This window comes from Cajanus cajan, chromosome 2 (assembly GCF_000230855.2).
Source record: "Cajanus cajan strain Asha chromosome 2, NIPB_CcT2T_4, whole genome shotgun sequence".
Taxonomy (NCBI): domain Eukaryota; kingdom Viridiplantae; phylum Streptophyta; class Magnoliopsida; order Fabales; family Fabaceae; genus Cajanus; species Cajanus cajan.
The window spans coordinates 73,103,406-73,131,310 of record NC_138518.1 but is presented as its reverse complement, the minus strand read 5'-3'; the positions used below and the strand labels follow the sequence as shown (position 1 = coordinate 73,131,310).

General features: G+C 30.4%; 4 protein-coding genes across 7 annotated transcripts; 1 reads left to right on the top strand and 3 right to left on the bottom strand.

Annotated features, from left to right (window-relative positions):
- The first annotated feature begins 449 nt into the window (after positions 1-449).
- On the top strand, positions 450-3,333 carry LOC109803336 (two-component response regulator ARR14). 3 transcript variants are annotated; one of them, XM_083068978.1, is made up of 6 exons: positions 450-795; positions 872-1,036; positions 1,120-1,494; positions 1,604-1,680; positions 1,943-2,707; positions 3,106-3,333. In XM_083068978.1, exons 1-5 carry the CDS (start codon positions 675-677, stop codon positions 2,702-2,704), a joined length of 1,500 nt encoding a protein of 499 aa, XP_082925104.1. In that variant the 5' UTR covers positions 450-674; the 3' UTR covers positions 2,705-2,707; positions 3,106-3,333. The 3 variants fall into 3 exon arrangements, with proteins under 3 accessions (XP_082925104.1, XP_082925106.1, XP_029128173.2); XM_083068980.1 differs by having other exon boundaries at positions 451-795; positions 890-1,036; XM_029272340.2 differs by having other exon boundaries at positions 665-795; positions 942-1,036.
- A 3,471-nt stretch (positions 3,334-6,804) lies between these two features.
- Positions 6,805-12,310, bottom strand: GATB (GLU-ADT subunit B). Its single transcript, XM_020366060.3, has 8 exons — positions 11,493-12,310; positions 10,717-10,926; positions 9,659-9,799; positions 9,328-9,531; positions 8,483-8,680; positions 7,830-7,898; positions 7,386-7,502; positions 6,805-7,302 (listed from the first exon to the last, which is right to left on the bottom strand). Exons 1-8 carry the CDS (start codon positions 12,114-12,116, stop codon positions 7,222-7,224), a joined length of 1,644 nt encoding a protein of 547 aa, XP_020221649.1. The 5' UTR covers positions 12,117-12,310; the 3' UTR covers positions 6,805-7,221.
- A 1,347-nt stretch (positions 12,311-13,657) lies between these two features.
- LOC109804450 (putative glutathione peroxidase 2) lies at positions 13,658-16,801 on the bottom strand. The gene is made up of 7 exons (XM_020366277.3): positions 16,472-16,801; positions 15,828-15,904; positions 14,882-14,943; positions 14,664-14,782; positions 14,282-14,449; positions 14,065-14,135; positions 13,658-13,827 (listed from the first exon to the last, which is right to left on the bottom strand). Exons 1-6 carry the CDS (start codon positions 16,610-16,612, stop codon positions 14,106-14,108), a joined length of 597 nt encoding a protein of 198 aa, XP_020221866.1. The 5' UTR covers positions 16,613-16,801; the 3' UTR covers positions 13,658-13,827; positions 14,065-14,105.
- A 1,645-nt stretch (positions 16,802-18,446) lies between these two features.
- Positions 18,447-24,223, bottom strand: LOC109803181 (MAC/Perforin domain-containing protein). Of its 2 annotated transcripts, none has more exons than XM_020364636.3 (8): positions 23,859-24,223; positions 23,542-23,783; positions 20,890-21,082; positions 20,703-20,777; positions 20,402-20,585; positions 19,907-20,076; positions 19,764-19,828; positions 18,447-19,305 (listed from the first exon to the last, which is right to left on the bottom strand). In XM_020364636.3, the coding sequence occupies exons 1-8, from the start codon at positions 24,093-24,095 to the stop codon at positions 18,702-18,704; spliced, it is 1,770 nt and encodes a 589-aa protein (XP_020220225.1). In that variant the 5' UTR covers positions 24,096-24,223; the 3' UTR covers positions 18,447-18,701. The 2 variants fall into 2 exon arrangements, with proteins under 2 accessions (XP_020220225.1, XP_029128403.1); XM_029272570.2 differs by having other exon boundaries at positions 20,890-21,098; positions 23,859-24,082.
- Positions 24,224-27,905: the final 3,682 nt, after the last annotated feature.

The window sequence follows — 27,905 nt, the reverse complement described above, 5'->3', positions numbered from 1 at the left end:
TGGAGTTTCCACCACCGACAGCAGTGACTAATCTCCTCGCTAGGTTGGAGGCACCTCAAAGGGTGGGATAGCTGCCCCCAAGATTTAACGCGGCTACATATACAAGGCAGGATTCGAACCCCTAACTTTGCTTAAGCGTGGATCAACCCCTACCGCTGAACCACACGCTTGGGGTTAATTATCGCTTATTTTGTGATTATTTTATTGTTTTCTTGATTTTTTCTCCCAATGAATTAATATTTTATTTTATTTTATTTTGAGTGTCAGTTTCACTAAAAGAATTATTGACTAGTTTAAGTATTTTTTTAAAATTAATTAAATATTAATTTTATGATAATACTTTTACCCTTTATTTTCTGATATTAACAAACTAAGTAACGGTTAGTTTTTTTTTCCCTCCCAGCCTCTATTGTTGGTTGATATAAGCCTGTATCATGTTGTAAATGAGAATGCAGGATAAAGAAGTGTGAATGTGAAAAGATAGGGTCAATCTCTGTTAGATTTTTTCTGTTTATCCTAAATCATTTAAATTAGGGTGCATTTGAATTTGAAACACGAATCAAAATTAACCACCAATGCATAACAAACCACAATCTCCAATTTCTTTCACTTGCATACCTTCTCCAACTTGTCTCACAAGTATTTGCCGAACGAGTTTATTCACACACTGAGCAATGGCCGAAATCCCCTCTGAGGCTTCTCAATTCTCAGCTAGTCTTAGGGTCCTTGCAATTGATACTGACCCCACAGTTCTTGAGTTCATTAAGCAAATCTGCGTTGGACTCCAATATCAAAGTTAGATACATACATCATATTTAATTGTTCACTATTTCTTGGACAAAGATTTAATCTTTTTTGGTTAATGATATAGTTTCTATGTTGTGTGCAGTTATCATATGCACTGAATCTCTGTTTGCTTTGAATCTTGTGAGGGAAAGCAGTGGTTCCGTTGATGTGATACTTATGGAGCTTCACATGCCAGACATGGATGGCCATGAATTCCTTCAGCATGTCAAGAAGGATATTCCTGTTATCGGTGTGTAATTAAACTTGTTCTTTAAATTATTGTGTGTATAGATAGGTTTTAAACTTGATTCACTTATCAAGTGCAATGTGCAGTGATGTCTGCTGATGATGCTAAGAGTTCAATAATGAAGGCCGTTGCAAATGGGGCGTGTGATTATTGGATTAAGCCTTTGCAAGAGAACCAGTTGAAGAACATCTGGACACATGCAGCTAGGAAAGTCTTGACTGAAAACAATTTTGGCAGATTGGAAGATGATGATAGCAGAAAACGGGACAAAGATAATTCTGAGTTTGGTTCTTCTACTGATAATGATGTAACAGGAGGAGTCGCTAGCAGTTCAAGAGAACCCGACGAGGTTGATGAATCAGATAATTCTCATCAACCTCCAGCAAAAAGGCCACGTGTAATCTGGACACCAAATCTGCATCGTGACTTTGTCAAGGCAGTGAAGCAAATTGGGGATGACAGTATGTTTCTTTATCATTTTTTTTCTCTGTTCATTTAGTGACTGAGTTTCTTTGCTGGTTTTGTGATCCTTGTATAAGGCATAGTCTGATTCTTTTAATTATTTTTCAGAGGCTGTGCCAAAGAAAATTCTTGAAGTGATGAATATCCCTGGTTTGACAAGAGAGAATATTGCTAGTCATTTGCAGGTTATTTTCTGTTTCCATGTGCATTTGATTTTTCATAATTGGACTTGGTTATGAGAAGATACATTTTTTTATAAATAAACCCAATAAGGTAGAGAATTTGAAAGCAGCAGTTGCTGTCATGTAAAAACTTAGATGAAATATAGGTGTTTAGCGTCAAACTTTTATCAATCCAACTAAACCAAGGGATTTGCCTTTTATTGTTCCTAACAGTGATTAATATTATTGTTTTAAGTAATTAACACTATTACCATGTGATTGGCAGAAATATAGGCATTATATTAAGAGTTCGTCAAATGAAGCAACACAACAGAATGAGATGGCGTTCATTCAAGGGACTACAGAATCTAGTTCAAGAGTGGAATCTTTGGGTGCTCCTAGCCATGTTGCCTATAACACACTGGCAACCCTTAATTCTGCTCCTAGCCAAGCTTCGTTTAATACACTGCCAACCCTTAATCCGGCTCCTACCCCAAGTATACAACTGCTTAACCATTCCCATCCAGAACAAGGTCATCCTTCTAACATTTCCATTGCCAATAATTTCCCTCAGCCAATCATAGATCCATCTATATATGGAGGAGTGTGGCCCCAAATGGGTATTCAGAGAAGCAATGTGTTGATGGATACATTGCAGCAGCAGCAAAGGCAGCAGTCAATGATGCATCTTCAAATAAGTCCTCAGCCATCTAGCTTGATGATTTCTGGAAATCCATCTTTTGTCACCCAGAATATTAGTTATGGTCTACTATCAACTCAACCTATTAATTCACTTGGTGTTTCTCAAATACAAGGTGGAAACAACTCAGGTTTCACAAGTGGTGCTGTAAGATCTTTTCCTGCACCAGGCTCAGATGCACTAGTTCCCTATGGTTCAACATCTGCTGACTTAATTTATCAAGAGAATACCAGCATCCCACCTAGGTCACTAGAAGATACATCATTTGCAAGCGGTTCTAGAAACCCAAATTTCTCCAAAGATATTATTGTTGATGACAACACAACAAAGGAGGAAGAACCAAATTAAGAGGTAACTTCTTAACTCCTTTTGGCAGTATTGTGTTTTATGATTTTGTGAATAGTTTGCTTAAACAGTTCATTGAATATGTTTTGGGGTTTATTGCAAGGGATTTTCTATGTGGTGCCCGCAGACATAAAAAAATGATTGATCTAATTCATCTTTCTGGATTTTTTTGGGTACATTATATTCTGCACATTTTATATTTTTGGTTACAACTATCCAGCATAGGTATTCAACATGCTAGCTAGTAATTTGACAGATAACTTTGGTATACACTATTTTATTCCAAATGTACAAGGCATTGGCTGGAACTGAGTGTCTTTATTTTTGATCTTCGATACCATTTCTGCTGAAATTTATGAGTTATGAATGACTTGGTCTAAATCTGAAGTTTTGTTTGTTTGCAGCTGATTGAAATATTTCTTCTTCATCGAGAAAGTATTTATTATTTGTTGGTTCGACTGAAGTCCGATTATGATTTATGACCCTGTATCAAGTACTAGTATTCACAGATTTTGAATACTTCATTTTTTTTTTTTAATTTCTCTTCTTTTTTATTTCTACATTGTTTGATTTCCGCGCACATACTAACTTCATTTTTGTGGCAAGGATCTTTCAGTTTTCTATTTGTTTCATTATTTTGGTACTTTTAGTTTTGTGGCAAATAAATAACTGGTGACTTCTCGCTAGTTTGAATTGAATTAATAATTTTTAAATAACTTTGTGAAAATATTTAATATATCTTATTAAAATTAAAAGATAATATTTTAATGGTTTTAAATAATAATTATAATTGTATTATAATATATATATATATATATATATATATATATATGATTGTGACTAAATAAAAGAAAAACTCACGTTTTATTTAAAATATATAAATATTCAGTAATTTTTTCATTTTAATAAAATGTAAGACATTAAACAGATTCAGAAGACCAAGAATTTACCATAAACCTAACTTAAACTTATCATCAGAATACATGAAATCTAATACGTTAAACGGTACTGAATTAGTAGGATGAACCGGTTCATGCTCACCCTTAGTTACTTTATAGTTGGCAAGTTTTTTTTATTTTTTTTTAAGATTTGAAAGATTACAAAGATGATCGCTATGAGAATTGAACCTAGATCTTCATGCTTCTAACTACTACAATCCCTCCTCATCCAACCACTGGACTAACTCTAACGGTTATAGTTGGCAAGTTTGATCCACGTGATATTGCAGATTCTTTATTTGAATATTTTTTATATTTAAGAATTAATTCAATACTTAATTTTTTAAAATATTTTTAATATATAAAGTTAAAGTAATAACTTTCGACTGTCGGCTAAAATTAACCATTCAACAATTTATTATCTACTTTTATTAAGCATAATATAACTTTTTAAATCAATTAATATTAAATAGACATCTATTAATATGAATAAATATAATAACTAATCCCTAAACCCTAAAAAAAAAAACCCTCCATGGAGTTTTGTTCACCTGCTGTCGACATGAATTTTGGTTAGTTAACATTAAGTATATAAAAATTAAAATTATTTTCAAAATGGTTAAAAATAAATAAATAAAATTATATATAATTATGAATGTTAATTATTAATGTCATGAGGTTATTTAAATATTTAATAATGGGAAATAGTTAATATTATCACAAGGACTATCGTTGGTTACTAAAAAAAAAAATGTAATTATATACGATATATTATTACTTGATTAACATCTAACTTTGGTTAATTTTGTGTTACGAGCAGTTAATACTATCACGAGGTTACTATAATATCTATCGGTGTTTATTTTTATATTACAAGAGGTTATAATAACTTAATATTAATCACATTAATAGTTATATACAAATGCGTTTATTTACTCTTAATAGTATATAAAATAAAATAGCAAAACTAATCCTTCTTTAATTGGTTTACTTTAGTATTGATTATTAAAATATTTAATTTAATTACTTAATTTTTTTTTAAATGATGTATTAATTAGTTCAATTTGATCACTTTATTATTAAAATGTTTAATTTAATTTATTAAATTTTAAAAATAATGTAATATTTCTAGTTTTGACTAACAATATGGTAATGCTAAGTTTTTAGTTTTTAATTTTCAAATCTTATTGTTAATAGTTTTGAAACAATTTTTAATACATTTTTAAAATGGGTTTATATAACATTGTACTTAAGTGAAATTAGATAAATTGTAAGGATATCTGGCTAAAGACTCATTTGATCTTGAAGAAGATAATATATAAGATTTCTTTGAGAATTAAGTTTCTTAAATTTAACTTCTCAAAGACCTTAGTTCATGAATAATATTCTAGAGATCCTCAATAGACCATGGAGCAAATTGGTCGGTGTTGTTTTTTTAACTATTATAACCTTCATAATTGTTTAAATATGACACAACAGAAATCATACAAAGTTCAACAATAAAATTACACATTACCATCGTATCAAAAACAAAATTTTCACGTATATTAATACTTGTGGCTTACTTGAAACTTATTCCATGAAATATGATGTTATTGAATTTAAAGCACTAAAAGCTTTTGTGATTGCTTGCAGGTCAAGAAAGTTGGATAGTATACTTAAAGTCAACTAGATTCCTTTTGATTAGGGATGGATTAAGTGCAACTCTGATGGAGGCTACATGAAACACAACTCTACTTTTGCTTGTGGTGCTATTTTCAAAGGTTGTAAAGTTGTTTTGTTGAGTTGTTATGCCAAGTCATTAGATGTTAACTCTACTTTTGAAGCAAAAATTATGGTTTGTTATTCATGCTCTTTATATTGCTCTAGATCATGGTTGTAATTCAATTTGACTTGAAATAGATTTTGTCCTTATAGTCAGGTCTTTTTGTAATTCTTCTATAGTATCGTGGTGGTTAAGGAACATATGGTTAAATATGTTAGACATTGTAAAAAAATGAAATTTGGGTTTTTTAACATTTATAGAGGAGACAATGATTGTGCTGATAGTTTAGTTGGTTATGACATTCGTAATTAGGGTTTTTATTGGTGAAATTTTGTCCTCACTTATATTGTTTATACTTATTCTAGGGACAGATATAGTCTTTCACATTATAGGTTTTCTTAGTAGGTTTTGGTTCAATTCCATCACTACTTGTATTTTTTTTTCCTTTTTATACAGTAATCTAGATATGTTGAAGATGATTGATGTAAGGAGTGATACTAATCTAGTTAGAATCACTTTGTGCATAGTGATACAATAACATATATATTATATATAATATCAGGAGGGTTGCACTTACTTTAAGAATAAGTCTATTTAGACTTATTCTATTTAATAATTTTCATTCATCAAATTTTAACAAACAAAATATTAAATTAAATTTTTTTAATGCATTGATTAAGTTTGTAAATTTTTACAAAATTTAAAAATTATTTGATACTTTATTTCATTAATTTAAATTAACGTATAAAATATTTTTATAATTACCTATTAATTTGAATTAATAAAATAAAATATTAATTAATTTTCAAATTTTTTAAAATTTATAAATAAATTTAGATAAACTTACTTTTGAAGTAAGTATATATATATAAAGTGAAGTAAATCTATTTAAACTTACTTTATTCAAGAACTCATTTTTATATCAAATTTCAATAAATTAACATTGAATTAAAAAAAATTTAATGTATAAATCAAATTTATAAATTTTTAAAAAGTTTAAAAATTATTTGATATATTGTTTCATTATAAATTATATTTAAGATAAATAATTCATATTGTAATACAAGATTATTTTTAATCACTATTTTAAAATATTAAAATTTAATTTATAAATAAATATAATAAATAAAAAATTGGATTAGATAAAAAATATCATAAATATCTGTTTGTTTGTAATATATAAGTGTCAATATAAAATAATAATAATAATAATAATAAGTTTTCTTAATCTAATCAAATCCACGTATATTTGTAATACACAAACCAATCTAGATCGTACAGAACATTACCAATCAATCTATGGATAGTAGATAATACATTTGTGTAAATACATGCAGCCATGAGTTTTAAGCCATAAATGTAAATACATTTGTGTTATCGTTATTGTTTGGTAAGAGAAGGAACACCAAATATACTCGTTACAAAATCCAAATACATGAGATGTATAAAGAAACTTTTAAGCCATGACTTAAGTGAAAACATAAATATAAATTACATGCTTTGAAAATATAATCTTACGTCCCCTAAAGAAGAAAATAGAAGAGCACTGCAGTCTCAACAGTTGAAGCAGAAATCCTTTGGAACCTAGAATTCAAAATGTACAAGGTTTATTTCAAAAAATCAAGCTATATGTTTAGCCAATAGAATCAATCACTTTCCTCAGCAATGAGCAACACAACAGCCTCACATCTTTTCATTTGCAATTTGTCTATTGACTGGATAACATTTTATCAAGGATGAACCAAGCAAGAAGCCAAGCATCGAATTGGAAGTCATGCTATGCACATGATTAGGAAGTAGATAACAATCTATTAGCATCAACTCTTTGAATTCAATTTCTCCAAGAGGATCTTGTTAAGGAGACCTGGATTTGCCTTGCCTTTAGATAATTTCATTACCTGCATTTGGACAAACCTATATGATACCAAGATATATAGAGGGAAAAAACATAAAAATTCCTTCCATCTCTACATGTTCATACCTGGCCAGCAAAAAAACCTTGTAGTTTAGTTTTGCCTCCACGATACTGCTCTAGCTGTTTTGGATTCTCTGCAATCACTTTGTCCACCATTGTTTCAATCTCAACAGGATCTACTATCTGTCAATTCCAAAGGCACAAGCCCATTAATACATTTTCTTTTTCTCAAGCATAAACAAATAATGCCCAAGGTACAGTCTCAAAGAAGAGGTTTCACATTAAAATGTTCAAACCAACTCAAGAATTTTTTTAAATTTTTTTAAAACTCAATTAATAACAACTCAAAAATCACAAACTAAAAATAATTCAGTGTAGTTGTTAAATTTGCATTGAAAATCATAACCTAAAAACTTTATGCTTCGATATCAAAGAATTATGTTGTGCCTTGCTGAATTCTGACTCACATTACGTTAAAAATTTCAGTTAATGGTTAATCCTACAAGTTACCTGAACCAAGTCCTTTTTTTCTATAATTTCCTTAACAGTTCCACCCTTGGCTAATAACTCAAATAGTATCTGCAAAAACATGAACAAATTGTGAAAATATATAATGCAACATATGTCCAAAATTATATAATTTAGCCACAACTGCATGATTGTTTTTTCTTCTTTTCCAATTCATTGGGACAAATAGAAGATGCGGACACTACACATGGACCCAACTCCTTTATAAAAGCCTCATCAAACACGGCAGTCGTATCCAAAGTCTAACTAGCATACAGGATGAAGCATAAAAATAAGTGAAACTGTTGAGAGAACAAAGAGAAGCATATGCTGGTAACTGGATCTTGCAACTATATAACAAACTTGATGGTATGGTTACAAAATGAGTGGAATAAATACAAAAGATCCAATTTTCCTAATTACTATATCTACATGGTATACTATACCTAGACAAAATAGTATATGTTTCTAACAGGCAACATATTTTATAAATGAATGCCCACACTTGGATTGGTCCATAGTTAAAATACACTAACACAACTAACATCCCAATGTATAACTTCTGACTGCAGCTTAATGGTTCAAAATCATGAGTGAGAGTCAGGGAAGTTTAGACCCTAACTATGCCCCACTATTAGTACCAAAGTAAACCATACCTCCTTCCCAATCTTGCCACTAATGGTTCCACCTTTAATGGAAGCTATTAACTCAGACAACTCTTCAGGTGTAAGCTTTATCTCATTTATGGTCAGCTTTTCATTTTTCATGAAGGCAGCAATATCACTCATTATCCAGTTAGCAACCAGCTTTGGATCAGCACCTTTTGCCAGAGTTGCTTCAAAAAATTCTGCAATCTAAAATACATCAATTCAGAAAATAAAAATCTGATTAGACCATTTGTGCTAATAAACTTTATGGCATCTACTATTTAGCTTTCTAATGTGTACTGTACTGGATTGAGCAGGTGTTTTGAAGAGCATCAATGGATTTTATTAGGGCTATCATAAGTTTGACCTTGAAATTTATTGAAAGAAGCCGAAAATAAATTATGAGAGTCTCACATCACATGGTAAGAATTTATTGAATAAGTACTTAACTATGTTGTTTATCCAAACACATCCCAAGTCTTCTTAAGTCGGGGGGATTTCAATCTGTTAATCCTAACTATGTTTGGACTTGATTAAGAGATTATGTCAAAATAGAAAGCCGTTTACTATTATAACAATATCTAAAAGTTTATCTGACTAACATTCTTTTCCTATTTATATTTATATAACATTATCACACTTGGAATTTTGCATGGGCCTATATGATATTTCTTTGGTGCTGACAAATCTTAAAAACATTTCCTAACAATAAAAATACAATAGTGGGATATAGGAAATCTAGTAGATAGTATTTACTTATCTATTTCTTTTCAAATAATATTTCTATCCTAATCTTTAGTACACTGTTTTATTAAGTTCACCTATTTTCCGTCAGTACAAAACAGAAAACTCACATTCTTATCATTAGCCAGGAAAAGAACATCTTGCATGCTTAAGCCCATCTGCTCATATCTTCTCCGCTTAATTTCTGGAAGCTCTGGTAAAGAATTTTTTATACCATCAACATATTCTTGAGAAAGGATTACTGCTGGAAGGTCTGGTTCTGGAAAATATCGGTAATCAGCAAGCCCTTCTTTTTTTCTCATCGTAATTGTTCTCTAAACAGAATAACAGAAGTTATTTAAAAATACAAGTCTGAACTAAAGAGATAAAAATGAAAATGCAATCTTGCACTTGCTACACTACACTAGAAAGAAAAGTACAAGATCACAATATAGCACTAGCCTGAGAGCCTTCTTCCCATAAACGAGTTTCTTGTACTATCTGATCTTCCTGGCCTTGACTATGGAGTTGCACCTGCCTTGAAATTTCAAAATCAATAGCTCTGCCCACTGATGAAAATGAGTTCAAATTTTTTATTTCAACCTGCCAGTAACAATTGATCATATTAGCTGCTAATCAGTAATATATTGTTTTTGTTCATACTTCATTACAACAAAAAAGAAAGAGTAATATCACTCTGTGGCACTTCAATTCTGCAAAGGCAAGGGCCAAGCCAACTTTTATAGAATATGGCAATAATATTTCTGCAAAGACAAGTCAATTTTCTCATCCAAAAAGATCTGCTTGTAGCAATTGAATAAAGAAAAAGCACACATTTATTGAGAAAAATGTCATGCTATCAAGGTAAGCAACACCCAAAATTTCACATTTCATTTTTTTTGCTTACAAATACTTCTATTTCGCAAGACATCAAAACACAGATGCATGTAAATTACACTCTCCTCCTTGAGAGGAAATATACCCATGGAAGGCTTGTTCATAGTTGCTCACCACTGTCATTTATATTAAAATGGAAGTGTAGGACACTCCATCTCTTAGGGGACGGAAATGTAAATTTTAAAAATAGTGGAGAGGGTAAGGGTAGTATAATTTGAGCATCTCTCAAGAGAGGGGAGGACAATTTACCATTACCCAAAATATAATGATTATCATGCTCATGTAAGTTATGCTTTGGTGAAAACAGAACTGATCATGAATTGATATCCAACAACTCATTCTGAGTTTCTGTCTTGTTGAAAAAATGTTTTCTTTGTATGGCAAATGGGCAATAAGATTAACTTTAATTTATATTCTTAATATCTTCCAACCTCATTATTGCAAAGAGAAAATTCAGCCAGAACAGAGTTTCTCTCATTATAATGACTAATTATAGTAGGGATAACATTGACAAGTATCCATGCAATTTTAACAAGCTTCAAACAATTTAGGTGCAAAAGTCCAATAATAGGCGTTTTAAAAGCCTTTGATATTTTTGTAGAAAAAAAATTTCAGTTAGATACCTTTGTCCCAAACTTTGATTGCCCAATGGGTCGTATTGATACATTTACATCACAACGAAGAGAACCTTCTTGCATATTGCCATTGCTCACTCCCAAATACCGCACCAACCTCTGTAATTCTGCTGCATATTCTGCTGCTTCAATACCGTTTCTCATATCAGGCTCAGAAACTATCTCAAGCAAAGGTACCCCTGCTCTATTTAGATCAACCTATCATGAAAGACCACAAACTTTAACATGCTTATATCATATATAAAAAATTTTAGCCTTTGGTAATTAGTCAGTGGATGGAACAGACCATTTTATGGGTTTCAAAATATGAATTATTCATCAAAGAAATATGTGAAAAGTGAAAAGTGAAAACTGATCCAGTACAAAGAATAGCTCAAATAAACATAATGCTTATATCATATGAACAAATGCAGTCTGTCAATGGACCACAGACCACAATGTGAAAGGGGGCCTGAAACTTGGATATAAAACAAATAAGAAAACATAGTAACATCCTATTTGGATAAACATCTCTCAATAAGCATTTATAAGTGAAGAAAATAAGAAGGTAAAATAAATTAAATTTCTCTAAGTTAAAATCAGCTAGCTAATTTGTAAAAGCTCTCTTATTTAACCTCCTGCACAAACTAATTTTTAACTCATAGAAGAAGCTTAATTCACCTTACCATTTTATTTTATTTTCCTATAAGAAAAGTTTTATGCAAACAGAACCAATATAAGATTGCAACTTGCAAGCTGAAATAAGGGTAAAGAAACAAAACAACCTGTGAGTAATTTCCATTTTCTGCATGTAGGAGCTTCCCCGCATCCTCTTCCATGTGAACCCTTGTGATGCCAAACCTCTTGTGGCCCCCACCAAACTCAACAGGGATATCAACATCAAGAAAGCCAGCAGTGGCAATTGGCACATCAAACTGAGAAATCTGATACCCTTTTGGAAGGTCAGGGTAGAAATACTGTTTCCTATCAAACTTGGAGTTGAAAGCCAAGTTGCAATTGAGAGCAAGTCCCAACTTGACAGCAAACTCAATGACCTTGGAGTTGAGAACAGGCAAAGCACCAGGCAAACCCATGCAAATGGGGCATATGCTGCTGTTGGGTGGTGACCCATAACTGTAAGGGCAGCCACAAAAGGCTTTGGTGAGAGTGGAAAGCTGAACATGTGTCTCAATGCCAATGATGGCTTCGTAGTCTTTTGGGATTTTGTCAAGCTTCTTGGACTGGGTGCTTGTTGAAACCTTGCTCTGTGGTTGTCTCTGTTGGGTTTCTGCTTGGGATTGTGTGGCTTTGGTCGTGAACTGAAAAACCCCATTTCTTCGTCTCAGTAATGTTGTTGGATAAAGCAGAAAGGGTTGAACTTGGAGGCTTCTGAAAATTGTGGAAGCCATTTGGGGAGTTATCAGAAGACGGGAAGCAATAACCTTAAAAATCGAATTTTGCAGACGCAAAGGTTGTCCTGTTCTCAACAATAAAGTTGTGTGTCACAAATTTGCATTTTTTTTCTTTCCAACTTGCTGGGGGCTCACCCAGAGTGGAGGCTGATGCTGCGTTCTTGGCCAACGATGACTGAGGAAGAAAACGAAGGAGATAAACCCATTGCCATCCTTAAACGCATCGTTTCGAATCAAGGTTAATGTAAAAATCAAATTAAATCTAAAAATAAGTATTAATTAATAATAAATTTCATCAAAAAGTTAAATACAAATATTTTGCTATTTATTTTTAAATTCCGGAGTTTGTTATTAATTTTAGTAAAAAAATTAGAATAAAACTATTCATTCGTTCCACCTTATTAATATCAAAGAACATTTTTTTTTTTCGCAGTAAAAAACTAACTGCTACATAGATTCCAATATAAACTACCATAAAAAAAGAAGTGATCAAGGTGTAAAACTTTAAACGAAAATAACTATAAGATTTTTTTTTACAAACCACAATTACAAGAAGTAATTTTGCTTATTATTAGAAGACAATCATATATTTAGGATTCAAAAGAAGTAACTAATTTATAATAATATTAATGGATAAAAAACTCTATCATAATATTATGTCAAGCGAGTAATTCACCTGTTCGTTAATCTACAACTATAAGAATAAAATGGTTTTAGAAATTATATAGTATTCCTTGTGTTTTTAATTTGTATAAGTAATGCTATTAAGGATACAATTATTACAAAAAAAAATATATATTCTTAATACAATTATTGCGAAGTGGTATAGAAAGAAAGAAAATTATCCGGTATTTTTATTAGTTGGATTTGATATATCTAAATAAGAGATGAGGTTTAAACAAAAAAGTGAACAATTTTTTATCAATAAAAAATTATAATAATAACAATGAAAATTAGACTTAAATTCTTATTCATCTGCTCTAATCAATGATAGTGTGTTAGTTTTGTCGTTTAATCGTGTGCTTTCGACGTCTCAAGAAAGTGAAAGTGATCGGAAAAAAATGTTGGATTTACGTTCAATGGAAAAAAAAAATGTTTTAGAAACACAACTAAGGATTTAAAAAATTGTTCAATCATTTATAAAAAGAACTAAGGATTTAAAATTTTGTTCTATTTCCACCAGCCAAATTATGTTTGTTGATATGACATGTAGAGCAGGAAAAAGAATTATGAACCTCGATTTTTTACTAGGGATATAAACATTTATTTATAGCCCCTCTAACGCAAAGGAACCCCTAAAACATTAAGCAGCGATCTAACAACGCATAAACTCAGAAAGTATAATATTACCTGTTCCTATCTGAAAATTAAAATTTCCTTCGTTTAGGTGACTTGATGGTTTTTCTTTACTATCAGTTTTGCGAAATGTCTTCACCAAAGAAATAATTTTCCCTCTCACAGAAAACTTCCAACTAAAAATTTAAGAGGGCAATTACGTAGTCCGTGGATAAGTGATATATACATTAAGCCATGCAGAATAACATAAACATGCATCCAAATATATTATTTTATGGTTTTGGTTACAGAGTGAGAATATCAATTTATACTCTTATTGAACAATCCAAATACACGAGATATATTAAGAATTTTCCAGGGCATAACATACTGCTACTTGTCCTTCGAAAGCACCGGACAGATTGCCTGTGTCCTGCACAAAAGAACAAAATATAAGCTGATGTAGCTTTCTTAAGACTTAATAGTCTTTTTGTTGTTGTTGTTATCTTAAGACTAATCCTCTAAAGTCTAAACAGAAATAATGAACTCTAGTATAATTTGAGGGGTGAAATGTTAGATAATTTACAAGACAACTAGTATAATTTGAGCTCCCACATATGCTCATCAAGAAGAAACGAAGAGGCGAAAACTTAATGATTGCAAAACTAACCTCTGCAACATTACATATTCTATAGAATCAACTCTCAGTACTCAAGATTTCAAGGCAGTCTGGATGTCTTTCTGCAAGAGGAAAAATAAAACTTATATGAGAAATTCAGTTATAGTTAAATGTTGGGTTTCTGTTTAGGCTATTATAGAGGATAAATATCATTTATGCCAATATAGGAATCCAACTTAAAATGTATAAGCACTATAATATTTCTAACCTCGATTTTCAGAGGTGAGGTGGTAGGTGCATATCTATCCACAACCTTCCCTTCTTTGTTTACCAAGAACTTTGTGAAGTTCCACTTGATACCATCTCCAAATATTCCCCCTTTCTGATCCTTTAAAAACTTGTAAAGTGGTGCTGCGTTCTTCCCATTGACTTCAACCTACAATGAATTATTTTAGGATGATTTCTATATTAAGTGCCACACGGAACAGTATCCAAAAAAATCTTCCACGTGCATAAGTAGTTTCAATGCAGGAAAATTTGCAGCAATGCCAGACCAAGATAGAATAGTACACAGAAGGGAACAAAGAAGAGAGTTACGAATAAAATATGAGGAAACACATGTGAATTACAATGTGGTTAGTAGAAATCACCTTATCAAAGATCGGAAATTCCGCTTTGAACCTTGTGCAAACAACTTCCTGAATTTCTTCATTGGTTCCTGGTTCCTGTCCAGCAAACTGGTTGCATGGAAATGCCAAGATTTCAAATCCTGAAGACAACTAGAAGTCTCAGTGCTATAAATTCACAACCTCATAAATATAGTTGACATATATTTCTTTCTTTTATTTGTCCAGGTAAAGTGACAAACCTTGATCCTTGTACTTCTCATACAATTCATTCAATTCTTTGTAATTTGTCTGAGTCAAACCACTGCAGCAATGAATTATAATATTATTAGTTATAGACAGAATAAAATGAGGTAGAATAGTGTCCAGTAATTAGATAATTCTAATACAAACAATAACACCAAACCGTATCCCACTAAATGGATCATATAAACATGAACCCGTCAACGTTGGTGGGCTCTATCAAAAACCCAAATTTTCAATTTATCCATTTAAAGCCAGAACACAACTAATACTGATCTTATATTTTATAATCTAATAATATATAAATAAATAAAATATAAAAGAAAAACACCACAAACATCATGCAAGAAACTAGTTATACAGATTCTGATAATATTAATGCCATATATATTGTGTCTTCTTAAGCCATATTTTCTATTAATAAGAAACAGAATGTAGTTTAGCATCATCCAACCCAGAAGTCAATGTCGTAGCCCTAAAATCTATGGGCTTTTCAATGTCTGTAGGGATTAGCTCACAATTAAATTCTCCTGCGAAGGTCCAATCTTATATATAGCTTTTTGTTTCCAGCTGTAAGCAAGTTTTTTGAACAAACATCTATGTTATTTGGAATCCATATTAAATAAAAGATTCACCGAAAGATGGAATATGATAACTTGATAAGTATCCTTGTTTCATGTTAGAGAGATTGCAGTATCATACTTTTCTACATAGTAATGCTATGACATTTCTCAAACATCAAACACAGCAATAGAGAGAATCTTTTATCAACAAATCAAACAATATATATTCTAAATGGTCTCAACTCCAGGAATGTGTCTTCTTTACCTTAACAGCTACACAACACTTTCCTATAGTCTATAACATACGTAAATTTAACAACTCTGATAAATTTACTAGATGAAAGGAAATTGAATGAAAGAAGATAGAACCGAACAATGTTACCATTGTGAGGCAACATTCACAATCAGTAGAACCTTGCCGCTGTAATCATTCAGACTCACATCATTTCCACGGATGTCCTGCAATTACAGTTCACACCAGAAACAAAAATAAATTATTAAAGTAAAACCCACTCAAGCAATTACAATAAAACCAGCATCAACAAAATCAACGAGCCTTATCCCAAAAATTTTGGTGGGACAGAACAAGTAGGCATAGATAAACCAATAATCAACAAGAACAACCCGAATTCAAGTTATTTTCCATAAATATCATAAAATAACGAGGGAAAATATATCCAAATATTGCAATATTGGCCTAAGCAGAAGCCGAAGCAAATATGCAACAAAGACATCAATTTAAAAGAAAATTATATCAGCAAGCTTCATTGACCTCCTTGAAAATCGAAATACAAAAAAAAAATAAAAATCAGAAGCTGTTAAATATAATTTAGCAAATATATTGTACCCTATTTTAATCTTAATTGATATTTCCTAGATTATCTTCACACACCCCATCAAGCAATTCGAGTGCAAACACAACTGGGCACGAGCAAGTCACAAACTTTTCAAGTAATTAAAGAGAAACAACAATTGGTTATGAGCAGTAAACAATTTCTAAGCAGAGGGGGGGAAAAAAAAGCGAACCTTGACAGTGAAATCGTAAATGGATTTGGAAGTTTGTTCAGCCATGAGGGAAGGAGAAGATGGGTATGTGTGAGAATAGAAGAAGAAAGCCAAAGGCAACAAGAGGATAGATATGGAGTTCCAGAAAGTCAACCACTTCATACCAATCAATGAAATAAGAAATTAATTTAATTTATAACATAGAAGATTATTCGTATCTCTCCGTGTTGGTGTGTAGAAAATGCACGTCACAATGTTCACATGTGAACAAGAATTAACAATAAACGGTTCTTGGCTGCTGGCATCGTGCTTTTAATCTCTCACCATTTCGTCAAGAAACAGCTCACCGAATCCGAATCATCGTCTTTATTATGCGGGCAACGAATGAATGAATTAAATAAACTTTAATACTTCAGATAGCTTTTTGAAAAAAAAACTAAATTAAGAGGAAATGATCAATTTTATATTCCTTGTCCTTGAACCTAATTAAAAAAATTTAAGACGGTGATGTATTCAACTTGAAATAAGAATAAAATATGAAATCTTGTTTGTTCCCTTAAAAAGCAGATTTAAAAAAAATCGTGATTTTATTAAATAGAAATTTTCCAATAATATAATAAAAATGTTAAAATAATTATTTTTATTTCCTTTTTTTAGGAAAAAAAACAGTATTTCTGAAATAGTAAATTAGTTTGAATTAATTTATAATTATTTTGAAAACGTAAAATAAAAATCATTTTTCCATAAAACAAACATATATATATATGTGTGTGTGGTATCATGCTACATAATAAGATTCATTTTTTTTAGTGTATATTAATCGCACTGAGGTTAGAATATATGACAAAACCAGTCATTATTTTAATATCTCAATGTCGACCTTAATAAATCATAATTTGATTCAATATGACAAAGTTTAATTTGAAGTGACACTACTTGCTCAATCTCTCACTAGGTTTAACAAAGGATAAAATCACCTATTATATTTATGATTAACATAGTAATGGTAAAGTAAAATAAATATATTAAATATTGACACATCAAGTATTTATATAGTAATATGTTTTTAGCTCAAGTAAAAGTAAACTCAATTTTTTTAAAATAAAATATTGAATTTCAAATTAATATATGATTAAAGAAAAGACTCAATCATCATAATACATAAATACTTTGTATCAATATGTAGTTGAGAGTATTATATATATATATATATATATATATATATATATTTATTTATTTATTTATTAAATTTATCTCTTTTAATTTTCTAAAAAATTATCTTTATCTTTTTAGTTTTTATAAAAGATGTGAGGTTAAAATAACTTTCAAGTCTTTGACATTTTAATTTCTGAAAGTATAAAAATGTAAAAGGAGTTTCTGAAAGTGTAAATGTTATTCATTGTAATCTAAATTTCAAAAAATTATGTGATTTAAATGATAATATTAATATATTTTTAGAAATTAAAATGACAAAAAATATTATTTTTAGACTTAAAAGACATAACTAAAGTTTTAAAAGACTTATTTATAATTTTTTTTGCTTTTAAGGATTAAAGTATTAATAATATGCACTTTCAAGGATTTAAATGATGTATCTCAGATATAACTATGAAATAAGATTATAAAATAGGTTTTTTTTAAAATTAAATTCTTTTTTGATGTTTGAAATATTAAATTTATTACGTCAGACACATGGTTTTTAGTTAGGCGTATAATTTACTGTCACTTTTTTCCTTTAGAAAATTTAAATATAAAAAGGCTCTAATTTCAGGTCTACTTATTTCACTATCAAATCTTTTGATAAATAAATTAACGAAATAATCAGATTATTTTTTCAGCCAAAAAAAAAAATCATTTATTTATTTATTTAAAAACATTGAATCATTGATCATCAGTTTAAAGATATTTATGATTTTTTTTCTTTTATTATACCCTCAATCTTTATCTCAAGAGGAGGATGTCAACAGCAGCATGCTTGGAGTCAGAGACTCGTATGTTCTCAGAAATATACAATCTTGCAAATTCTTTAATTTGTTGGAAGCTACTTACAATACGAATGGAAGAAATAATTGGTCCTATAGCTACTTCTTTCAGGCATCTAAAGAATACTACTAACTAAACAAGTACATATCCATTGTTGGGATATGACATGTATCTGATAATTTACACAGCTAGAAACATATAATTTAAAATAAATAAAAAAAATCCTTCCTTTTCTCAATTTTTCACTTTAGACATGTGCAATGATAAGTCATGAACCAGTGTTTAACAAAGAGAACTTAGCCCATAAACATATCTTACCCTTGTCCAAGACCAATCTTGCCCCAGTGACCAACCAGTGGCCAGGACTATCTTGTGGACCTTTGCACAACTGTGACGTGTCTACAAACTTCAAAAGCTTTTGTGTTTGCACAGGCACTGGAGGTCCTGTTGGAAACACACTTGAATCCAAAACTACAATTGGTTTTTTCTGGTCCTTACCAGAAATTGATGTGCTTATTGCTGAGAAAATGCCAGATCTTTGGGATAACCCAGAGGAGCCCTGTGTCCAACTTGATTTTACAACTACACAATTAGACACCTTAGAGAACAACAGCCTCAGATGAAGGACACTCCTTGAGTCATGTTTCTTCACATGAAGTTGGGCTCCTGTGACAATAAAGGCCACAGATTTATCAGAGCTCCATCTGGGGTTGTACTTCACTGGTGCTGTACATACATGGGAAAATTTCTTCCCATTGATTGCTTCAAAGAAACGTTCGTCACTGATTTCTTCTGACCATATTGGGGTGTCTTCTATTTTGTTGCTAAGCATTATTGGAGTATTCAACAGATGTTGCACGTGTATGGCTAATCTGTATCACCAACATCCTTGTAAGTAACAATCATTGACCAAACAATCTTAGCTAAGATTGATGGTTAGTCAAAAGTATAATGAATCAGGATTAATTGTATTTTTAGTCTCTTTTCTCTTTTAAGTTTTAATCATGTCAATTGAGTTCTTCAAGTTTTCTTTCATTAACTGTCACTCCGTCCGCTTCCTCCGTCATGATTTTATTCAATATTTTAAGTTGTGATAGTGAGTAAATACAATATAACAACTAAAAAACACAACTTATTTGAATTGAATACAATATGACTTAGGTATTGGATGAAAATATGATGGGGAAAACTGATTGTAAATGAAAGAAAATTTGGGGATCCAATTGGTCTAATTCATACTTACTAGGCCAAAATTGCATAATCACATCCTTGTGAGCTAAAAAAGTAATTAAGCTAAAGAATAATTACTAGTATATGGTGTGAAGTTAACCTGTTGCATTTCATGCCCTCAAGAAACAAGCGCATCCCTGTGATTGGCCTTTTACCAACTGTCACCTGTTTTGAGTAAGATACTTAATTAGGCAGGAGAACATGACAAAGTCTAATAATTGATAGGGAATGGTTTGAAAGTACCTTTGACGTGTTTACATAAAGCTTGGGACCCATCAAATTGAAACTGAGCGATGGTGAAGAGTTAGTTCTGTTTGCGGCGGGACAGAGAGGAAGATCATTGTGAATGGGAGCCCAAAGTTTGTGTGCTTGGTAGTCAAGAAAGTATGGCAAATCTGATATTGGAGGCTTATCTGCATTTCATGTGAATTTAATTCATTTGATTAGTTCAACAACCAAAAGGTGACATCCTGGTGAATAATGATTAAACATTGTCAATGGGACCTCAACACTTGAAAAGTCAATAAAGTATGGCAAATCTGACACGGTAGGCTTATCTGCATTTTATATGAATTTATTTCATTCTCATTTGTAAAAAATTGATAAGCTTTCTCTAAAATTTATGTATTAATTTATTCTATATGGTAAAATTGTTTTCAGCTACAATATATATGGGGGGAAAATAGGAGTTATGTGATGGTAAAAACTAAATAAATAAATAAATAAATAAAAACTTACATCGAAGGTAGAGGTTGATGGCATGGGATAGGAAGCCCTTGCCAGGAGCACCTTTAAGAAGAGAAGTGATGGGAATAAAACTAAAATCAACAGCATCTGGCTTGTTTGGAACTGTCAGAAGCCATTCACTATGGTTCTTCACTTGGGTATCCCCTCCCCTCTTTGCGCATATAACCGTAATTCCCTGCATTTCCATTTTTTATAATATTCTCAAACTCATTGTTCACATGATTAATTAAAAATTAAACTAAAATATTGAATATTCAACTATTCATGAAAATTGGATTGAGGTAGAACCTACATCTTTTGCACAAACGGATGTAGAGCTATTAAAGGCAACAATTTGAGGACCAAAGACATCAAAAGCTTGTGGTACCTGTATTTCAGCATATTATTAGTTAGAACAAGATCAAATTATGGAAAAATATATAGTGGCTTATTTTTTGTTCTAATTTGCAAAATGTTGCTTATATACAAAGGAAATTAACCTTATGTTTCTGATCTTTGGATTTTGGAAGGAAATTGCATGTCCCATTGAATAATTGATTTCCAAGCTCATCCAAGTGCATCTTGAGCTCTGATGGCTCTAAATTGGAAGATTCGTCTTGCTTGACTAACACTAAATCTTTGCCACCAATGCCAAGCCCGACAAGGATGTGGGTCCCGAAGTTCTCGATGAATCTAATAAAATTTTCACCTTTAAACAACATCAATCAAGGAATTGCAGAGCATGCTTAATTTTTTTTCTTTTATTTTTATTAAAAAAAAAGTTTATATTAGAGAAAGGTATAATCTCATTATAAGTTCAGAGCCTACCATTTATATCTTAGAAAATTTTCAGTAAAATCGTCTATCTCATTCCTAACACTAATGTGTATAGAAGAATATATAAAATATGAAAGAAATTAAATTCAATCTCAAATTCTAGTTAGTAAAAACAAAGGGACTTAATTAATTAATTATGTAATATATATCTTTATGGGTTAAAACATATTTAATTTCTACAATTTAAATTGTCTTCATAGTCAATTTAAATCAAAGGGTTCTTAATTTAATAATGAGATGTGAATTGAAATTTGAGTCTCTAACATAATAACATAGTTACATTCAAGTAAAAATTGATATTTAAATATTAAAAAAAGTTTTTGTTATAAGAGAAGAGTTGATTGAATTGAGACCTAACTTTTCATACGAAGCCCTTCTAGAGTAGTCCATTACAATAGCAATGCATAACAAATTTAAGTCGGCAGAGGGCTTAACTAATAGCTTTACCAATTTAAATCTTTAGGATGCATAGTCAATAACCAACTCAAAAAAGTCTTTGAAAATCTTCCATCATTTCAACTAAGTTGAGGCGGGAAATTTGCTGCAATTTTACTGTGGCTCTTCAAGTGTTCTTAGCCGACTGTTGAGTATCAGAATACGTTTAAATTATTAAAATAAAACCCTTTTTTTTTCTAAAAAAAAGTTTTAACTGTTCATATATTTTAAAAATCATTTTCAGTACAATCCTACTGCTTTGAGCAGATAAAAAGATAATCATCAAACATCAGTGGTTATCTTAAGTTAGCTTCGGTCCAACGTTTTCTGTTAGAAAATGTCCAAAATCATTGTAATGTCGATATCATAATTATTTTTAAAATATAGTAAACGATTGACTTTGTACTGATCCAGTAGCGTGAACAGGATATAATAACAATATATGGATAGTGTAAACAGGCTTTGGTAATAATAGTACACCGAAAAATGGTTTTGTTAATAAACAATAATTGAAGAAGATGGCAACGAGAATACGATAGAAAATATTTATGGCTTAGTATACACACACGTACGTTAATCGATACATAAAATTATTTGCGGTCAGAAGCTCTTGATGTGTATCTTTGACTAAAAGAAACAACTATTTGTTTCTAATTTTCTAAGCTTTTATTTAGAACTTGAACTTTAATCCAATAATTTTATGGCACATGACGCATTCTTTTGAAATATTTATGGCCGAAAGAGAGACTTAAGCAACAAAAGTGGAAAACAAAAATCAGAGACAATTTGTGTATTTTCCTTTTACTTTCCAGCTAGCAGCCCAGAAATTCAATACAATTTTGACTGTATACAATTATTAGTAAACAATCTATTATTATTTAGCATCTAATTTTCCAAGCTTTTATATATAGACTTAAAAAAAATCTCTAGTTTCGACCATCCGAAAAAGGATAATAAACATTAATGATCTATTTATTTTTCAGAAAACAATCTATTATTATTTAGCAAAAGCACTATGAGATATCTAGAAAGAAAAGGAAGTTTGAAATAGAGGTTAATTTTTATGTAGCATTAAGAATAAAATAAAATTAAAAAAATTGTACTTTCTCGTAGCATTCTAATAATTTATTTTAAATAACTGTACTATTGATTTATTTTAAACCCTAAACCTTTTTAACTATCAATGTTCCATTATTCCCCTTCTCAGGCCTAATTATTTTGATATGAAGAGATAATATAATTCTCAAAGTCGATGATGATGGAGTTGACTATTAACCAATAAAAAAAATAGCACTTAAGATAGAAAAATATGAAAAGGACCATTTCAACTTAAGCTAACGTAGAGGTCCAGCAAGATAAGCATATGTGTGCCATGGTCATGGAAGTGTAACGTTACAGGTTTTGCCCATTTCCAAACTACGTATTTGACCTTGTTTATATTTATGTGGCAGTTCGCCAATTACTTTCCCGGTTTCAATATTCAGCATGCGCCCCACTATTTTATGTACAAAACGGTGTATTATTTTCCAAAATTCAAATTCCCTCACAAACCTAACTGTAACAGCATGGTTTCCAAACCATGACCAAAACTATCACTTTTATACTTGGTTTTCTTGTTTCATCCTTTTTCTCGTATAAAAAATAATAAGTGTAGATTAGAAGTTTAGACGTTAATTTGATATTTATATTTTTTAATCAAGAAATAAAATTTGATATGCAACTAAAATGTAAATTTGATCATGAGTTGTGTGGTCCACTACGTGATGGGTAAACCAAGTTTAGAGAAAGAGGTCAACCACTAGCATGAAAGGCAGTAATGAATATGTGAGGCAGTTTTGGTTTCAATCTTTAAGGGGAATTTATTTGCATTAATGATTTACCTTGCGAGTGCAGGGGGGTCCCAGGAAGAAGGAACAGCTTGAAGGAGTCGTTGAGAGAGAAGAAGAGGGTAGCGATGAATATGGAGATTGAAGAGTTTGATAGAATAGGCATCAATACCCAAACACTTGGTGTTAGCAGCATCAGTTGCCCAGGAATCCTCCTCAAACCCAAACATGGCGTTGAAGTAGCCAGAGGGGATTCTCCCAGGGATTGAACTCTTCTGGTTGAACAGCTCTGACATCTAAAACACCAAAACCAATTTTCATTTTCATTTTCATAATAAGATTTGGTTTGAGAGAATAAAAGAATGGGTTACTTGGGTGAATGTGAGAATATCAGATTGGTAGCGTGTGCGATCTCCCTTGTCGCATTTGATATCAACTGAGACATCTCTGATGCCTCCCAAACCTGGCACCCTTAGCACTCTCTTCTCTGTTTCGTTCAGAACAACCAAACGCTCTTCGCCTTTGCAGAATTTGAGCCTGAAATCTGAGGTCAAGTCGAACCCTTTGCCTAAGCTCAAAACCGCTCTCTCCGCTATGCCTTCACCCATCTCTTCTCCTTTTTGACGCACCCAAAGTGCCGCTCATAATATATACTACCTTTTCTCCTCAAAAACCTGGAATGGAAACACCAATAAATAACTAATAATAATAATAATAAGCTAATTTAAAGGAAGCTAACTATTTGACTTAAGCATTCATTAAAATAAAGTTCGGAGAGTTCGTGTAGTTAGAAGCATGAAAACTTAGTTTTAATCTTTAATGCGATCATCTTTGTAATCTTTCCTATCTTTACCAAATAAATAAATAAAATTATTTTATGAAGCTAACCTTGTTGGTTGGGGGAATTTTCTTACATTTTTTTATGGGTGTATTTATTTCTTGAAGGCATTGTCAAAAAATAAAATAAATAAATAAAAAACAGTTAATATGTTTTTGATATTTTAGAATACTTATCAAGACTGTTGGAAAAATGGTGAGTTTTCTTGTTCATATCATTGAAGTCATAATTTATTACCAGTTTTGGGTTTGACTGTGATCACTTCAGCCTTTGAATAGAACACGGTCTTGGTTAATACTCATTCTGTTTTAAGTTTCAACCGCTCCTGAGAGGAAGGAAACGTAGAATAGGTTGAATAGGATTCACACACGCGGCATGATTTGGATTTTAGGTTAGCAAAGGGAATTGGAACGGCTTCGCTTCTTGTCTCGTGTGCTTGCAACTGCTCAAAAGAAAAATGATTTTTGCTTATGTCACCTTGACGACAGGGAGAAGAGATTATTAGAATTATAATTTTGTTCTATTAATTTATATATAAAAAAATTAGAATAAACAGGAGTTAGAACTTTGAAATTATATATTATTCAACTTTTTTCTTCGTGATCCTAGTCGTACGACAATTTTGGATGGGTAAATTTCGTTGTCATTGCCCAAACCAAGCGACTTTCAACCCTTGTCATTAATTTGTGGCTTGCAGAACCATAATTAAGGGACCTCATAACATAACATATCTCGTGTGGTCTTACATTTTGATGCGTTGCCTCAATTCTCTGCAAACTTTTTCGATCTCACACCCGTGTGTGTACATGAGAGCTTCTTAATCATGGTCAAAATCTGGGAATTCAATTTTCCTTATTTTTAATACATTCTAAATTGCACCGTGTTTCATTTTCTGTTAAGAAGTAAAAGTTGTTCCCTATATCTTCTAGTCCACACTTTGGAAATTATGAATTTAATGAATGCTAACGTGATTTGAGACTGAAAACTTATTTTTATACTGCATCAATTTTATTACTAACTGTTAGTAAAATGCTAGGATTCATAAATTAAGTACATGATTTTGATTCTTTTAAATTTTTTATTTGAGTCCCTTAAATATTTTTGGATTGGTGAGAACAAAATATTATTTGCACCAATGGTTACGTTTTCTGATCTGGATGAGATTAGTACAAGAAACCAGTGTTGGCAGCAACACTTCAAGTTGACTCCGTCAACAAGTAATGTGAATCACAGAAAATTGGAACAGATCCTTTTACGAGCCAAAACTACGCATTGAGTGGGTCATCCTCTTCAACTTCCTCATTCATATTTTACGTATTCGAATGGTTTAAGAGTCTAAGAGACTACAGGTATAAATAACTTAGGTTTATGACCTAGCTTGTTTAAACTAATATGTATTTCTTATCGTTGCATTTATTATTCTTCTTTTATTAATAACTTTATTCAAATGCTTTTCTTTTTTCAACCGTTGAAATATTTCTTCTTCTCACGGTTACCTCTTCTTTGCCTTTTGTTTTGTTCAAAACTTTGTAAGTTGTTTTGTCCGGTATACTTTAAACTCTAATAATCAAACATTAATCACAATGCAAGATATCACCTTATTTCTCTGATAAATTATTTGATGAAAATAAGTTATATCTATATTATTACTTGTCCAATAATAATAAAAGGGAATAGAAAATAATTTGATTTAGAGTGTAATAAAATTGAATTCGTAGTTTTTTGGTAGAGTATAATTGAGTGAGAAATATAGTGAATTTGATATTTTAAAATTATGTTTTATATAATTGAAGTTTTATATAAAATAAATAATATTTGATTACTATTTTTTTGTCTTTTTATAATATAGTTTAAATTATTATTTTTATTATTATTAATATATATATATATATATATATATAGTTTTTATAAATAACTTTATTCAAAAGGAATAAATGCAAATTATTTATTATCAGTATTATATTTATTTATTACTACTATTGGGTTTTATTTTTTATAAATAATTTAATCCACAAATAATAAATAAAAATTATTATTATATTTATTAATAATTATTAAGAGTTTATATATTTATTTAAAGTATATAATTAATTTTCTTATTTTGTATATATATATATATATATATATATATATATATATATATTATACAACCCCTTCTCCCTCTTATTAAAAAGTAAATTTAAAAGTGTGGTCTATTAAGTTTTATTTATCTCGCCTGAAATTTTTAAAAATCTGATTTACTTTATTAATTTATTTAAAATTGTATTTTATATCAACAGAGTTAAATATTATAACAAAAATAATTTTAAATATGTAAATAAGAATTTTTAAATTGGTCTGTAATTTTTTTTAACTTTCATGGTTAAAATAGGTGATTTACTTTATTAAACATTAGTTTTAAAAGAATTAAAAGATTAAAAAAAAACTAACATAAGATACAATATATTCATAATGTTGGGCTACTATAATATATATATATATATATATATATATAATTAATATTTTTATTATAAAATTATTTAATTAATTATATTAATAATAGTGAGTATTAAACTTGTTATTATATTATATAAAATAAATAATTAACTTATAAAACTTTATTATAAAGTCTAATCATAACATTTTTAAATAATAGATTTTTTTAAAAGACTAAATCTAATCTTTTATTAAATATAATTGGTCAAATCAAGCTTTAAACAAGTTAGACTATAGATTCATATTTAAGGATTAATCTATTCTCATCTTTATCTGTTAGATGCAAAAATTTTCATTTCTTTCTAAATTTATCGGTTAATATCTTTTTTTCCTAATCTTAGTCAATATCATGTAATAGTGAGACACATGTGAGCATGTTGGACAAAGTGCAATGTAGTGGTGTTTGACAAAGTGTGAGATGTGCATGTCATGTGAAAGAGAGTGTAATCACTAGTATGGAACAAAGTATAATAAGAAGTGTGGACCAATTGCATGTTTGATCTAATAAGATGACCACATCAGTTATGAGTCTAATTCTTAATTCAACTAGTTGGACTAACCAATATGAGTTTAATAAAATGGTTCAATACTATGTTTAAAAATTTTATTAGTCATTTGAAATTCAAGAATAATAATATTTTTAAGTAGATTATTGAGTGATACTTAAGACACTAGCATATCTTTGATTATTAAAAAAAATTAATTAACTGGTAACTTTATGTTGAGTTCCTCCTAAAATATTTTGAACAACCAAACAAAAATTTATCCATTGGGATGGGGTTTTGTTAGAGCAATATTAAGTGCTTTTAATACAATAAATTAAAAATTTGTAAAGGAAAGTCAAAGTCAAGATTAGAGAATAAAGTCTCATACATATAAGTAAACTTATGCTTTCATTGGCTCATGGTGACTCACAAACCAACTCAATTTTTTAGAAAGTTCTACTTCCATGAAAGTTGAGTTACTATCTTTGTAAAAGATTTCACAAGACCACAAATAGAGGTCAAGGAAGTATGTGACCACGATACTCTTCACATAACATCTTGAACCCAACCATATCTACCAACCAACCTTTGTTGTCTTTTCTTGTGGAGAGACCAAGTTT

Coding starts and splice junctions, on each gene's coding strand:
- LOC109803336 (XM_083068978.1), top strand. CDS start 675: ATGGCCGAAATCCCCTCTGAGGCTTCTCAATTCTCAGCTAGTCTTAGG. Junction 796..871: donor CGTTGGACTCCAATATCAAA/GTTAGATACATA, acceptor TTAATGATATAG/TTTCTATGTTGTGTGCAGTT. Junction 1,681..1,942: donor ATATTGCTAGTCATTTGCAG/GTTATTTTCTGT, acceptor TGTGATTGGCAG/AAATATAGGCATTATATTAA.
- GATB (XM_020366060.3), bottom strand. CDS start 12,116: ATGGCTTCCACAATTTTCAGAAGCCTCCAAGTTCAACCCTTTCTGCTT. Junction 9,532..9,658: donor TATGGGAAGAAGGCTCTCAG/GCTAGTGCTATA, acceptor TATTCTGTTTAG/AGAACAATTACGATGAGAAA. Junction 7,303..7,385: donor AAGGTTTTTTTGCTGGCCAG/GTATGAACATGT, acceptor GTCCAAATGCAG/GTAATGAAATTATCTAAAGG.
- LOC109804450 (XM_020366277.3), bottom strand. CDS start 16,612: ATGAAGTGGTTGACTTTCTGGAACTCCATATCTATCCTCTTGTTGCCT. Junction 14,944..15,827: donor GTGAATGTTGCCTCACAATG/GTAACATTGTTC, acceptor TCATTGCTGCAG/TGGTTTGACTCAGACAAATT. Junction 14,450..14,663: donor AATTTCCGATCTTTGATAAG/GTGATTTCTACT, acceptor AATTCATTGTAG/GTTGAAGTCAATGGGAAGAA.
- LOC109803181 (XM_020364636.3), bottom strand. CDS start 24,095: ATGGGTGAAGGCATAGCGGAGAGAGCGGTTTTGAGCTTAGGCAAAGGG. Junction 23,784..23,858: donor ATATTCTCACATTCACCCAA/GTAACCCATTCT, acceptor TTGGTGTTTTAG/ATGTCAGAGCTGTTCAACCA. Junction 20,778..20,889: donor CCAAAGATCAGAAACATAAG/GTTAATTTCCTT, acceptor GCTGAAATACAG/GTACCACAAGCTTTTGATGT.